The 11,754-nt window shown below is 45.0% G+C and overlaps 2 protein-coding genes and 1 long non-coding RNA gene across 8 annotated transcripts; 1 reads left to right on the forward strand and 2 right to left on the reverse strand.

Annotated features, from left to right (window-relative positions):
- Positions 1-10: 10 nt before the first annotated feature.
- Positions 11-7,777, reverse strand: stx3a (syntaxin 3a). 6 transcript variants are annotated; one of them, XM_025908111.1, is made up of 12 exons: positions 7,640-7,777; positions 6,377-6,486; positions 6,075-6,263; positions 5,495-5,569; positions 5,284-5,383; positions 5,128-5,202; positions 4,905-4,975; positions 4,492-4,600; positions 3,796-3,869; positions 2,750-2,884; positions 2,164-2,274; positions 11-1,646 (listed from the first exon to the last, which is right to left on the reverse strand). In XM_025908111.1, exons 3-12 carry the CDS (start codon positions 6,102-6,104, stop codon positions 1,569-1,571), a joined length of 858 nt encoding a protein of 285 aa, XP_025763896.1. In that variant the 5' UTR covers positions 6,105-6,263; positions 6,377-6,486; positions 7,640-7,777; the 3' UTR covers positions 11-1,568. The 6 variants fall into 6 exon arrangements, with proteins under 6 accessions (XP_025763896.1, XP_003456587.1, XP_019216020.1 ...); XM_003456539.5 differs by having other exon boundaries at positions 6,075-6,486; XM_019360475.1 differs by lacking the exon at positions 6,377-6,486 and having other exon boundaries at positions 6,075-6,114; positions 7,640-7,733.
- A 142-nt stretch (positions 7,778-7,919) lies between these two features.
- tmem109 (transmembrane protein 109) lies at positions 7,920-10,397 on the reverse strand. Its single transcript, XM_003456538.5, has 3 exons — positions 10,063-10,397; positions 9,695-9,797; positions 7,920-8,685 (listed from the first exon to the last, which is right to left on the reverse strand). The coding sequence occupies exons 1-3, from the start codon at positions 10,159-10,161 to the stop codon at positions 8,312-8,314; spliced, it is 576 nt and encodes a 191-aa protein (XP_003456586.1). The 5' UTR covers positions 10,162-10,397; the 3' UTR covers positions 7,920-8,311.
- On the forward strand, positions 9,713-10,199 carry LOC112847141 (uncharacterized). Its single transcript, XR_003220514.1, has 2 exons — positions 9,713-9,832; positions 9,973-10,199. It is a non-coding gene; the product is annotated as an uncharacterized LOC112847141 (long non-coding RNA).
- Positions 10,398-11,754: the final 1,357 nt, after the last annotated feature.

The following is an 11,754-nucleotide window of genomic DNA, read 5'->3' on the forward strand; positions in this document are numbered from 1 at the left end:
GGAAGTGTTGTAAATGACAGATTGATTTTTATTCAAAAAGTGAAGAAAACTACAAACGATGCACTTTTACAAATAGTTCGCCGTGCTCAAAGCCACAGCCTTCAGTCAGCAGCAGACACAAACACACAGCGTGTACAAAGAAGCTAACGATGAAGAGCTGGAAGCATCGGCAGACCAGACCATACAGCGTGGCCCTGTGAATGCACACCTCACTCCCCGGAATTTGATATTTAACGGTCCTAGGATCAAATCTGAAGATGAATAAAATCTATGATAGTTCATTGTCACACAACAGCTGCCTGTGGACTGTCGATGACCTCTCCCAGGAAGACAATTTTATTTGTTCATATTTTTCTGAACACACTGTGCAACTAAAGAGTCTGCCATCAGTTTGTTTAGATGCCTCAGAAAACTTCCAATTGGAATTTTATTGGAATACACATTTTCCAAAATCTTGATATAGGAAAGCAGGCTCTCAGTTCATGAGTGGGCTGCACTGCATCCAACACCAAAGTGTGGGTCAGAGCAAGTGTCAGAATAACAAGCATAGAAACAGTCCTTTAAGGAGACACACAAGCACATTATACAAATATGAGAATTCCGTCGTCACACAAATAACAAAGATCTAAACCAAATACCTGAATCATCAAATGATTTGTATTTCTAATCTAACACTTTCAAAATGAACATCAATTCCTGGTTGCACAGCGTCTAAGATAAGCCATTTTTAATCACTTCAAGGTTAAAAGCTCACTACATGGATTTTTACTGAGAATCCTAAAGGCCTCTAGACAGGCCTGCTGTGGACACGGGGCAGGATGCAGTCTGCAGCACAGGTGTGTCAGGTACCAGCACCTGCTGTAATCACTTCACTCTAATATTAATGGACACCCTCTGCTTTTTATTCCTTACACAGTAACACAACAGTTAATCTTCCTAATAAAAGCTTTTCATGGCTGCGTTATTCAAAAGTTGTTTACAAATCAGGTGCACTTTCCTGAATATGGATATGATAAGTGGACAAATCAGTGAATGAAAATGAAATGGAGCAGGCTAGCAGTCACACTCAGTAATTCACAGGCCTTGGACCTGATTGTTGGTGACCTTTCATACTGCACGTTTTCAAATTCCAAGTTTGGTTCTGAAAAATCGCTCCACAGCAGAACAACTGTAGCAGGGTTAGGGTAAGACGTATCACACACATTTGCACTTCTCTGAGCACAGCTAAGATGAACTAATGCAAACACATTAAACATGTATGTAGCCCTATAATGTCTACATTCTTGGTGGGATTATGGACGTGTCGGTCGCTGCACTGAAAGGTCTCCAGCATTTCTTTTCTGTTTTGTGCACACAGTCATATTCAGTTTGTTATTGGACAGGTTAGGAACACAGACTGGAGCGAGACCGTGAAGAAGAAAGCTGTCGTCATGTTTTTCTGATTGAACTGATCATGAATGTGGCGCTTTGTTCCTGATATGTAATGAAATGAGAGCAAACTGAGTGCAGACGTGTCCTGCGGCCTCCCGTGGACTCAGATGGTGGGGAGACTTTCTTTATTAGGGTCTCTATTTGATGAAGCTGTAGACAAATGAACCGAGGACGACGGCCAAAATCACGCAGCAGCAGAAGATCATCATTTGTTTCTGGAGAGACAGGTTGGTTTGGGGAGGGAGGAGGGGTCAGAGACAGAAGGTGGTGTTAAACGAGATGACTCTCGGTCAGCCCGAGTGAGACTAAAGCACACCCTACATCTACAGCCCAGGCCCCCAGGGTCTCAACAGTCTCCTAAAGTGCCCAAAACACAACAGTCTCAAAGTAACTGGAGCACACAAGTCAGTGAGGTTTAACCCGTTTGCTTCACAAAAAGACATTTTTCCCCAGGAGTATCTGAACGTGGCTGCACCACGCTGTAACATGCTGTAGCAGGGACATGGCTCAGATGGTACACTACTCAGAGACGCACTGTAGCAGGATCCTAAACAGCAGCAGGTGTTTCTTACTCAGGTGTACAGTCAGCAGACAGTCAGCGTGTGCAACTTCAGCATCTAACCTTCACTAGTGGGCTCTCTGCTCGAGGATAGGCCGATGCCATCATTAGAGGAAACACTGACCCAGAGCACTAACACATTCCCACGGCCTCTCTCTGCTCTCTGCACTCACCCTGCGTGCCTCCTGCTGGTATTTGGCAGCCTTCTTGGTGTCGGCCACGGCTCTCTCTACAAAGCCCACCGACTGGTCCATGTTGCTTTCGATTCTGTCAATCATCCCACCCTAGCAGGGCACACAACACGAGAGACAACACAAAGTTTAGGAAAGTAAGATTTGTGCCTGTCTGCTGTTTACACAGGAAGTGGGAGCGTACCCCACTGTGTCAGAAACATGGGCACATGTGTTTTATTACACATGATTTTTCTTATCGGCTGCACACTGAAGCCTAAGTCATGAAAGGGCTTTTTGGGGAAACAAGGCGAGAGTTACTGTTTAAAAACTTTAAAAGAATAACTCGTGCTGTGCACGACTCTATGTAGAACTAAACAGGGCTACTATTCAATTTTATAAATCATGCAAGTCAGCAGAAAGTGGAAGGCACAGTTCCTTTTTACAGGAGAAGGCAAGCCTGCATGTTTTATAACACGGCTAAGATGGAAGAAGTGCAGCTCAGAGGGTGAGAATAGTCTGTGTCACCACGTAAGGTAATCGAGAACTGTGAATGCTCGAGAACACTTCTGTTCAGGATCTCACAAACCTGGTTCTCAACCAGCATGGCAATATCAACAAACATGTCGTGGAGTTCTTTAATGCTGCTCTCCAGCCTCATAATGTCTTTGTGACGAGCCTCGATCTCATTCAGGGCCTGCTGGTTGATCTTAGAGTCCATGATCTGTGGGGGAGGGAGTGTGAGGTGACCAGAGACACACAAGTTAAAAGAATACACCACAAACAAGTGGACGTTCACAAACAGAGGGTCTGCTAGTGCCAAACTACAGGTTAGCAGAAGATACATCTATCTGTAAGTCCAGCTAATATCTCCCAGTTTGGTGTAACAACACTAAATAGTAAGAAATGTGCCTACATAACAAACACACACCCAGACAAGCAGAAAATCACCGCATTTGAAAAGCCGAGAGTTTAATGGAGACATTTTGATGAGAAATGACTTCACTGGCTATCAAATACATAACAATGTCTTTTCTATTGATTAGCTGACTTAAATATTTATCCTTATAGTTAAAAATAGTTGTGAAATGAAGGTTGTGCTGACCCGTGTGCTAGAACAGTCTACAGCTCCAAATCACAACAACAGTCACCTCAAGGTGCTTTACACTTTAAAGTAGAATTCCTACAATAACAGACAGAAAACTGCCACGGTCATATGACCCCCTATGAACAAGCACTTTGGCGACAGTGGGAAGGAAAAACTCCCTTTTAACAGGAAAAACCCTCCAGCAGAACCAGGCTCAGGGAGGGCGGCCACGGTTGGGGGTGAGGGGACATTTCCCTGGCAAGTTTTCATGTAACTCACAGAGAGACGTCATTGTAATTCATATGGAGATGTCATTAAATGAGATATATCAGATAATATGAAAAAGGCGACCAGCTGGCGACAGAGTGGAGCTCACAGTGACACCATCAAAAACAAACCAGCAGGACTATGATAATAGTTCCTGGTTTGTAGACAGCTGTAACAGCCTCTGCGCTCAACAACCCGCTAAGAGTTCGTGCCTCTGACCAAAGATGCTGGTTTGCTGCAGGTGTTTGTGTGCCCATGCGTGCCCATGCATGTAGGCTTACCCCTGCTGTGAAGACAGCAGAGTTTCCTCCCTCCAGCATCTCATCCAGCTCCTCATCAGTTGTTGTTTTCCCAGCTGGCAGAAACAGAGGACAGTCATGCAGCTCAAAGACAGCAGAACGGATCACAGAGACAAGAACTTGTTCATGCATCAGTCAGTAAAAACATCACTGTACACACAACAGCATGTGATTACACTGAGAATGCTACGAGGTGCCTGTTGTACTAATACTTTGATTGATGTAAAAGGTGATTGTTTGCCCTCAGGGCTGACGTGGTGACACAGTAAAACCATAAAAACACCACATTGGCTAATTTTACACACACAGCTCTTTGGACTCATCGTTGTCATTTTATTTAAAAACTAAAGCATGTATCTGAGCACAGTACACAACAATAAGTTGGCACATAAACATATTTAAAGCCTAGCAGTTGTCAGTGCTAAAAGAAAGTCGAATTCTCTTTAGTCTGACGGCCTGAAACTGTGATAAAACCTACGATATAGGACAGGAGAAGGCAGTGATAGCACCGTGACCAGGGTACTGTGAGGTTTTAAGGAGCATTTAGATCATTTATGCTGTGAATCTGTTCATATATCACATCAAAAAAATGGAAAATATAATGGATCCTGAAGCTGAGGTTTCCTCCACATCAAGCTTGAATGTAACCATATCATCCATTCAGCAGCTGGCACTCACTGATCTCCAGCTGGCGGGCGATCCGTCCCTTGCTCTTGTCTCTGAAGTCCACCTGAGCCTCGTTGTACTTTGTCATCACCTCTACAAACTTTTTGGCCAGAATTGCGTGCTAGGGGAGATAAGAACACAGACACTCCAATGACAGGCTCTCACACACACGGTAAGTTAAAGCTGCCCTCTTTACAGTCGAGCGTGAGGACAGAGGACTGCACTGTTGACTCATTTACACACGCGAGTGAGACACGCACTGAATGTAAAAGGATGTGTGTGTGTGTGTGCAGCTTGCTACACTCGGTGAACCTGAACGTGACATGTGTGGATGTTTTAGGCTTCAAAAGAGAAACAGCAGCGTGCTCCGCTCTCGTCTGTGTCGTTGGGTCGGGTGAATCAGAGCTACTGTACGACTGTCTGACCTGTGACTTGCGTATCCTGAGGTCGGCCGAGGCCCTCTCATCTGCGTTTGACTCCAGCTGGCGCTCGATACCTGACGCACACACAGACAATGTTCACCGCTGCTTTTACTCACACATGTAAACACAACATTAGGCGTGCTACAGAGACATTCTGATCACACGTATGTTTGTACAAACGGGAACCAGAGAGTGTGCCGGAGAAGGAAACCAAACCAATACCGACTCTTCAGTTTGTTTCTTGCGTTGTTGGCCGACTTTTTAATCTCATTGGTGAGGGCTTCGACATCATCCTGTGTTTCTGCAAGAGGGGGAAATGGAGCATCATGCACACACACTGAGAATCACAGGCAGCACACTTGAACATGTTTATCTGCGTTACTCTGGTCGGAGGTCGGTGCAGACAGGATGGTGGAGTAGAGTTTTTTGATTTCTGTAACACTTTCGTCAATCTTGTCAATACTGCTGCGGATATCTTCAATCTGTCAGACACACACACACACACACACACACACACACAGAGGCATCAAAGAGTAGAAATGCATTTTGTGTTATGATGCATGTAGAGTGGAGCAGACAGACACACTGCATACCTGAGCAAAGAAATCATCCATGAAAGCCTCACTCTCCACAGGAACCTCAATATCATCACCACCTGCATCGCTCTTCTGTTAAACACACACACACACGTTTAAACCCACGTGACCTACAGGACATTTGCTGTTATTTCCAAAGTGTACACACATTATTAACTGACATTTTCTGTCTCTGAGATAAGAGAAGAACATTTGCACGGAGCCTGAAACGACTTCCTGTGTTTCAGAGTCACATGACACCAGCTGCACTTTGAATCAGTGCCTGACACGTCTAAAATAAACTATGATTAATTGTCATTTGTGTGATTAGCACCTCTTCACATTAAATAAAGATTAATGAGGACTTATTGATTTCACTAAAAATTCAGTCAGAATATAAAAGAATGAGAAGAAAGCAGTTTCTGTATCTTTTTGAAATATGAGTTTGTTTGAGTTTCACATCTGCGGGCTAATATCTCTGATATTCAGTTAAGCTCCACAGTGGGGGCAGTCGCCTCGCACCATGACATCTATAGTACTACTGTAGTCAGGCCCCGTGCGAACAACACAGGCGCCATAGAGGAGAAGTCCTGCTTACCTCCTTCAGCTGAGCCAGTCGGTCTTTCATCTTCAGAAGTCTTGGTTGAATTAAAGAAATACAAAAAAAGAAACAGCTAGTGTGTAGCTGGAGTGTGGCAGGTGTGCTTTCTGAGGTCTACAGAGCTGCTGAAACAGCCTCTAAACCTGCCCAGACAAATGTTTGCTTCCTTTAATGAATCCAGCAGAACTAAGAAGAAGACAGACGTCTGAGGGTGAGGTGAAATAACTCATGCGTGCACACCAATGAATGCCTTGCTCGTATGGATGGTTGTGTCTGAGACAAGTTGTGATCAACCTAACCTGAGGTCCCACTAAGCCTCTATCCTCTAAGAGCGGATTAGGACGACAGTGTTGACCATGATAAACCTCTTCCTGGTCCCTCCTCCCACACGGCAGCCTGTGGATTTTCTCTTTGGAAAGGAAAACAGAAGTTGGCCTTTGTCTTAAGATGTAATATTACTGTGTCTTATTATTTGTATTAACACAAAGCACCATGAATAAGGATGATGTCTGCAAGTCTGGGAGGAGTCGGTGCAGCGCCCGGTAAGCAGGTGGGGAGGGGGGACTGTAACGGAGGCCTGAGTGATAACAGAGCAGGCAGCAGTCTCCTGTGAAGAATGTGTATGCAGCGAGACCTTGTGACCTGCTGTCCCTCTGATGCATGAACGAGCCAGTCTGAGCAGACCCAGCAGCAGAGCTGTCACAGTCCCGACCGACCTCACAGTACCATGAAGCACATGTTCAGGGGTGGAGGAGGGGGCACTCCCAGCATCGCTGGCACGCTCCCCACCCAGCACTCCATCACAGGCCAGGCTGCCCAGTGCCTACTTCACCAGGTCTCTGCTTCATCACTGTCAGCACAACCCCACCCTCATGGAGGATGACTGTCCTTGACTCTCCAGCAGGGACTGCTTAGACCCAAAATATATTTGAGTCTGCTTATTTAAGCCATTTGTTACACATCTGTAACAAATGAGTTTATTCTCATGTCAAAGATGGCAGTATGACTGAGCCTGCTCTCATCTTTCACCACACCTATCCTGCAGTGCATTTATCATTATTTGGTGCTTTGATTACATTTCCATGTTTGTGTTGAAGCTACAAAACAACCATAACTAGAACTGTTTACTAATTATTTACTTATTCCCATCACAAGAACAATGGAACATTTGTGACGTGGAGGACAAACTCTCTCTCAGCACGTGAATGTTGTCTGTGAAACAGTCAGAGGTGTGCAGGCCCCATCTGTTCCTGTGCAAATGATTCAAAAGAGCCTACGCTGATTAAAAAATTAATACAAATAACAGACTAGTAGCCTGGGACTATAGTCCTGCAGCAGATCAGACATCCTGAAAGTGTCCACGCTACCTGCACCTTTTCCTCCACAGCATGGATTTGAGCCTGGGAGACTCAGGAGCAGACCTGACATTTACATCACTCCAGCACCATTTATCATTTTCATTTGTTTCTTTGATAAAGCTGCACAGAGCCACAGGTAGCTCAGACGCTACAGGTTCAACATCCCCATTTTTAAATGTAGTTAAAGTACAAGTAAATACGCACCAGTCCAACCAGAACCAAGGCCCTACTTCCAGCACGTCCACCACACTGAGCGAGAGACTGTGTGAGGGGACGTCATGCTCAAACTTGGTTTTTTTACTTGGTGAAAAGAAAAAGGAGCACATGTCTTTGAAAAGTTATTTATTAGTGAAATGACTGAAAACAGGCCTGAGATTAGGAGTTTATCACCTGATTGATGTGTCCCAGTTTGTCCTGCACCTCCTCCTGAGTCGCTGCAGCTGAAGTGCAACTATATTCAGTGAGAGGAAAACCTGTAAAGCTCTTTGTGACGTCTCTGTGATCCGACAGGACCACACACAGAGGAGCCAGAGGCAGTGGATGCAGCTGGTGGTGTAACGAGCGCAGGAACTCCTCCACCAGCTGCTGCTCGCAGGGCAAATCTAACAGAAGTGAGCTGAGGCGATGGGCTCTGGGACAGCACTGTGTTTAGGGAGAGGAATGGTGGAAGAGGAGAAAGTGTTTCTCATTAAAGTAAACTTCATCCAAATATGTGGGCCTATCTGGGAGGGAGCTGCATACATTCAGCTCATCTACGAGCGCCATCTGCTCCCGCTCAGCAGTCTGTTTGTAATGTGCCATGCTTTCTGTGAATTTGAAGAACAACAGATCCTCGGGCGACTGTCGTTTGACTTGGATGTCAGAAAATTCTCTCCGTCACTCTTCTGTCCTCGTCCACCTCTCCATCTCCCTCAGCCGTCTCTCCAGGATCTTCACCTGCTCCTCGAGGCGAGCAGTTTGATTAGCCGCACTGAAACCTCCCCAAGTCCCAACGTCCAGCAGGACGCAGACACACAGCAGGACAGCCAGTCGGATGGCCATCACCTCCGTGCCCACGTTGTAGTCGCTCAGGATGAGCACAAAACAGGTTAAAGCGACTCCGACTTTCAGAAACCACAGGGCGGACATTAGAGTGGAGGCAACCAATCGGAAGGCAAGAGAAATCAGCCAGTAGCAGATGAGAGCTGCGAGGACCCACTGAATGACGAAGATCAGGCCCTCTGGAGTCACTTTGTTGGTGGGGAGGCTAACTGTGGGAAAAAAGCACCAGAAATTACATTTAATACAAAACTGCTCATTTCCACTGACAGTTTTACTGTGAAGCTACAGATGGGAACTGAAAATTATTTATCAGTATCACTTATACATTTGATTGACTATCACTGGGTTCTCATTGGCTCTGCTTTGAGAGGCTCCACCATCTCTAAGCAGCCTATCAAAGACATTACATCATGCAGATTAATTACACGCTGTCTGGTCAAATGTTTGTGCATGCTGAAGGTGTTTCCTCTATAAAGTTACTCTATAAAGTTACGTATTACACTAATTTCACATTACTCTTTTCCTGAAGTACAACACAATGACCTGAAACTCACTGTCTCATTTAACCACATAAACCCAGGTGCTGGTTTGTAGGCCACACACCAACATAGATCAGGACACACACATGTGATCTGTGTCTCAGTATTCAGGTCTGAGCACAGAGCAAACATGGGGTTAGCATGCTGTCTGTGCAGCTGATGTTGTGTTAGCAGCATAATGCAGCTGATGTGTCCTGGATGCAGTTTACACTTTACCATCACGCTCTCGTCCTTTGTGCAATAATAATTAAAGTAACATCCATGTTCACGCTGCAGACTCAGCCATTATTTTCCTCCTCCTGCACACCAACTGAAATCAGCTGATTGGAGAACCAATAACCAGGATCAACAGGCAGGCAGACTAACAGTGCCAAGGAGTTAAACTACTGGAAAGAACCGGTTCTTGTACTGAACCGCTCATATTGAGAGTCTCGTCTCTATTCACCTGGATCCATCCAACAGATACAGGTCAAAGGCTCCATGGATCTCTGATTAAAAGGTTTATGTGTAGCAGGTTAAGCACCTACCAATCATTTTTATCCAAAAGAAGAGTCAAGGCTGGAAAAACAAGGCTCTCTGCCCACAGTCTCTGGCTTTGATGACACCACAAGGTGGCAGCACCTACTTCTGCCATATTTTAAGTTGTCTTTAGTGCAGCCCAGAAACAAACGATGCTCACCTTGGATCCCAGAGGCCTGCAGTAACTGTGAGATGCAGGGGAGCAGGACATTGAGAGCACCGGCCACACTGCCTGCAACCACAGCTAGGACCTGAGAGAAAGCCTGCAGAGGGAGGTTTGTTTCAGACAACAGTGAGGGTAAGAACACAGTGAAAAGAAGCCAGGCATCTATCACACTTACAGCCTTAGTTCACTGATGTGACTGTCAGTAAGAGCGAACAGTTTCCTCTCTCTGAACCTACACTGGTTATGTCTAATTATTATTATTTCTGATCAAGGCTAATGTGGTAATAAAACCTGATCATGTACACACAAGTTGAAAACTGGAAGCCGGGAATCCGCTCCAAGTAAACCGGACTACTTCTTACCTTCTGCACCGACAGCAGCGTCTGTTCTCCGACCACCCTGCCCAGGTAGGTCGTGCCCTGCTCGGCCAAGTCAGCCAGGTTGTCCCGGAGTTCCTGCATGGTCTCCGGTAGCGTCTCAAACACCGTCTCCCCCTAAACTGAAAGCACAAAAACAAAAACGCTTGCTTCCGCGAGCAGCTTCCGCGAGCACTGCTTCTTAATCACACTGTCTACTCCGAAGAACTACAAAGTAAACTACATCAAGCTACAAGTACACAGTCACAAGTTTTTCCAACAGGATGTGGAAAAAGTCCGTATGAATGAGGAAGGACGTCTGCCCCCTGCTGGTACGAGTGTGCAGCTGCATGCAACATGAAAGTTTTATGTACGCTACAGTACAACACTGTACTCTATTACACATCACAGTACTCTGCTGTACGTCACTGCACACGGACTGAGCTGCGGTGGTTTGTTGCCATTGTTTATCTGTGCAGGTGAAAAGTCTGTTCTCTCCCATGTTGGTAGTGTTAGGGTGTATTTACAGAATATTTAAATTCAATGCTCAAACGGGATGGTGTAGCAGACCTCACAGGAACACTCGTAAAAACCTCTGGCAGCTGACACAGTTTTATAAAACAGTTCAAAGAAGCAGGAACGAGGACGGGGAAGAAGTATATGCCACTGGATGTTTGTTCTTGTGTTTTGTTCTTATGCTCTCCTTTTCTCTCTTCTCTTTCTGCTCAGCTACAAACTGGTTGTGGTCGATGGCTACCCCAACAGGCAAGTTTAGACCTTTTTTGGGGGTGCTCAGACACCCCTAAATTTCATCACAGCAACTCTACTATAGAAATGACTACACTAATAATTTAGTTGAGTATTATTTTCTGATATTACCTTGTCATATTTTGCTAACTCATGTACTGGAGAAGGTACAGGACAGAATGAAAATACTGTTCAGTGTTTTTGATGTGATGACGTCAGAGCGCTCACACAGAGGCGCTGTGTACCTCCAAAGCATGGTTTGTCATTCTAGTTCAAAATATTAATGTGTGATTGTCAGTGCAAAGAAGGAGGATGGAGAGCGAGACAACAGAGTCTGTACAAGAGCAGGAAGAACCAGGTGAGCGGACAAATAGTGCAGTTAGCTGGAAAAACGATTTTTCTCAAAATAACCTGACATGCATTTCATGGGTGCATTTCAGTAGCTTATGATACAAATGGTAGCGTTTAACAGGTTACATATTACACTAAACATGGCTGGAAATAAAAGGTTGGCTTGATATCCTGTAAATCTTCACAATAAATGGAGGGTGTGAGAAATCAAAATGCATGTTGAACCAGCTCTGTTACAATTTACTTCACAAAGATGCTGACCTATTAGTACCTATTAGTGCTGAGCACCCCATAGAGTCTGAAGCAGCGCCAGAGAGCTAGTAGAGCTGTGGTTCAGTAACAATAATAAACAGCGCATTCAATTCCAGTTCAGTTTTATTTATACAGGACCAGTTCACAACAACAGTCACCTCAAGGTGCTTTACATTTTAGGCTAAAGAGAAAAAACCCCAACAATCAGACATGCCCCTTTGAGCGAGCACTTTGGCAACAGTGGGAAGGAAAAACTCTCTTTTAACAGGAAGAAACCTCCAGCAGAACCAGGTCATAATCTACAGATACAATCAAAGTATTTTACCTTTACACAACCTCTACAATGTA

Source organism: Oreochromis niloticus, linkage group LG6 (assembly GCF_001858045.2).
Source record: "Oreochromis niloticus isolate F11D_XX linkage group LG6, O_niloticus_UMD_NMBU, whole genome shotgun sequence".
Classification (NCBI taxonomy): domain Eukaryota; kingdom Metazoa; phylum Chordata; class Actinopteri; order Cichliformes; family Cichlidae; genus Oreochromis; species Oreochromis niloticus.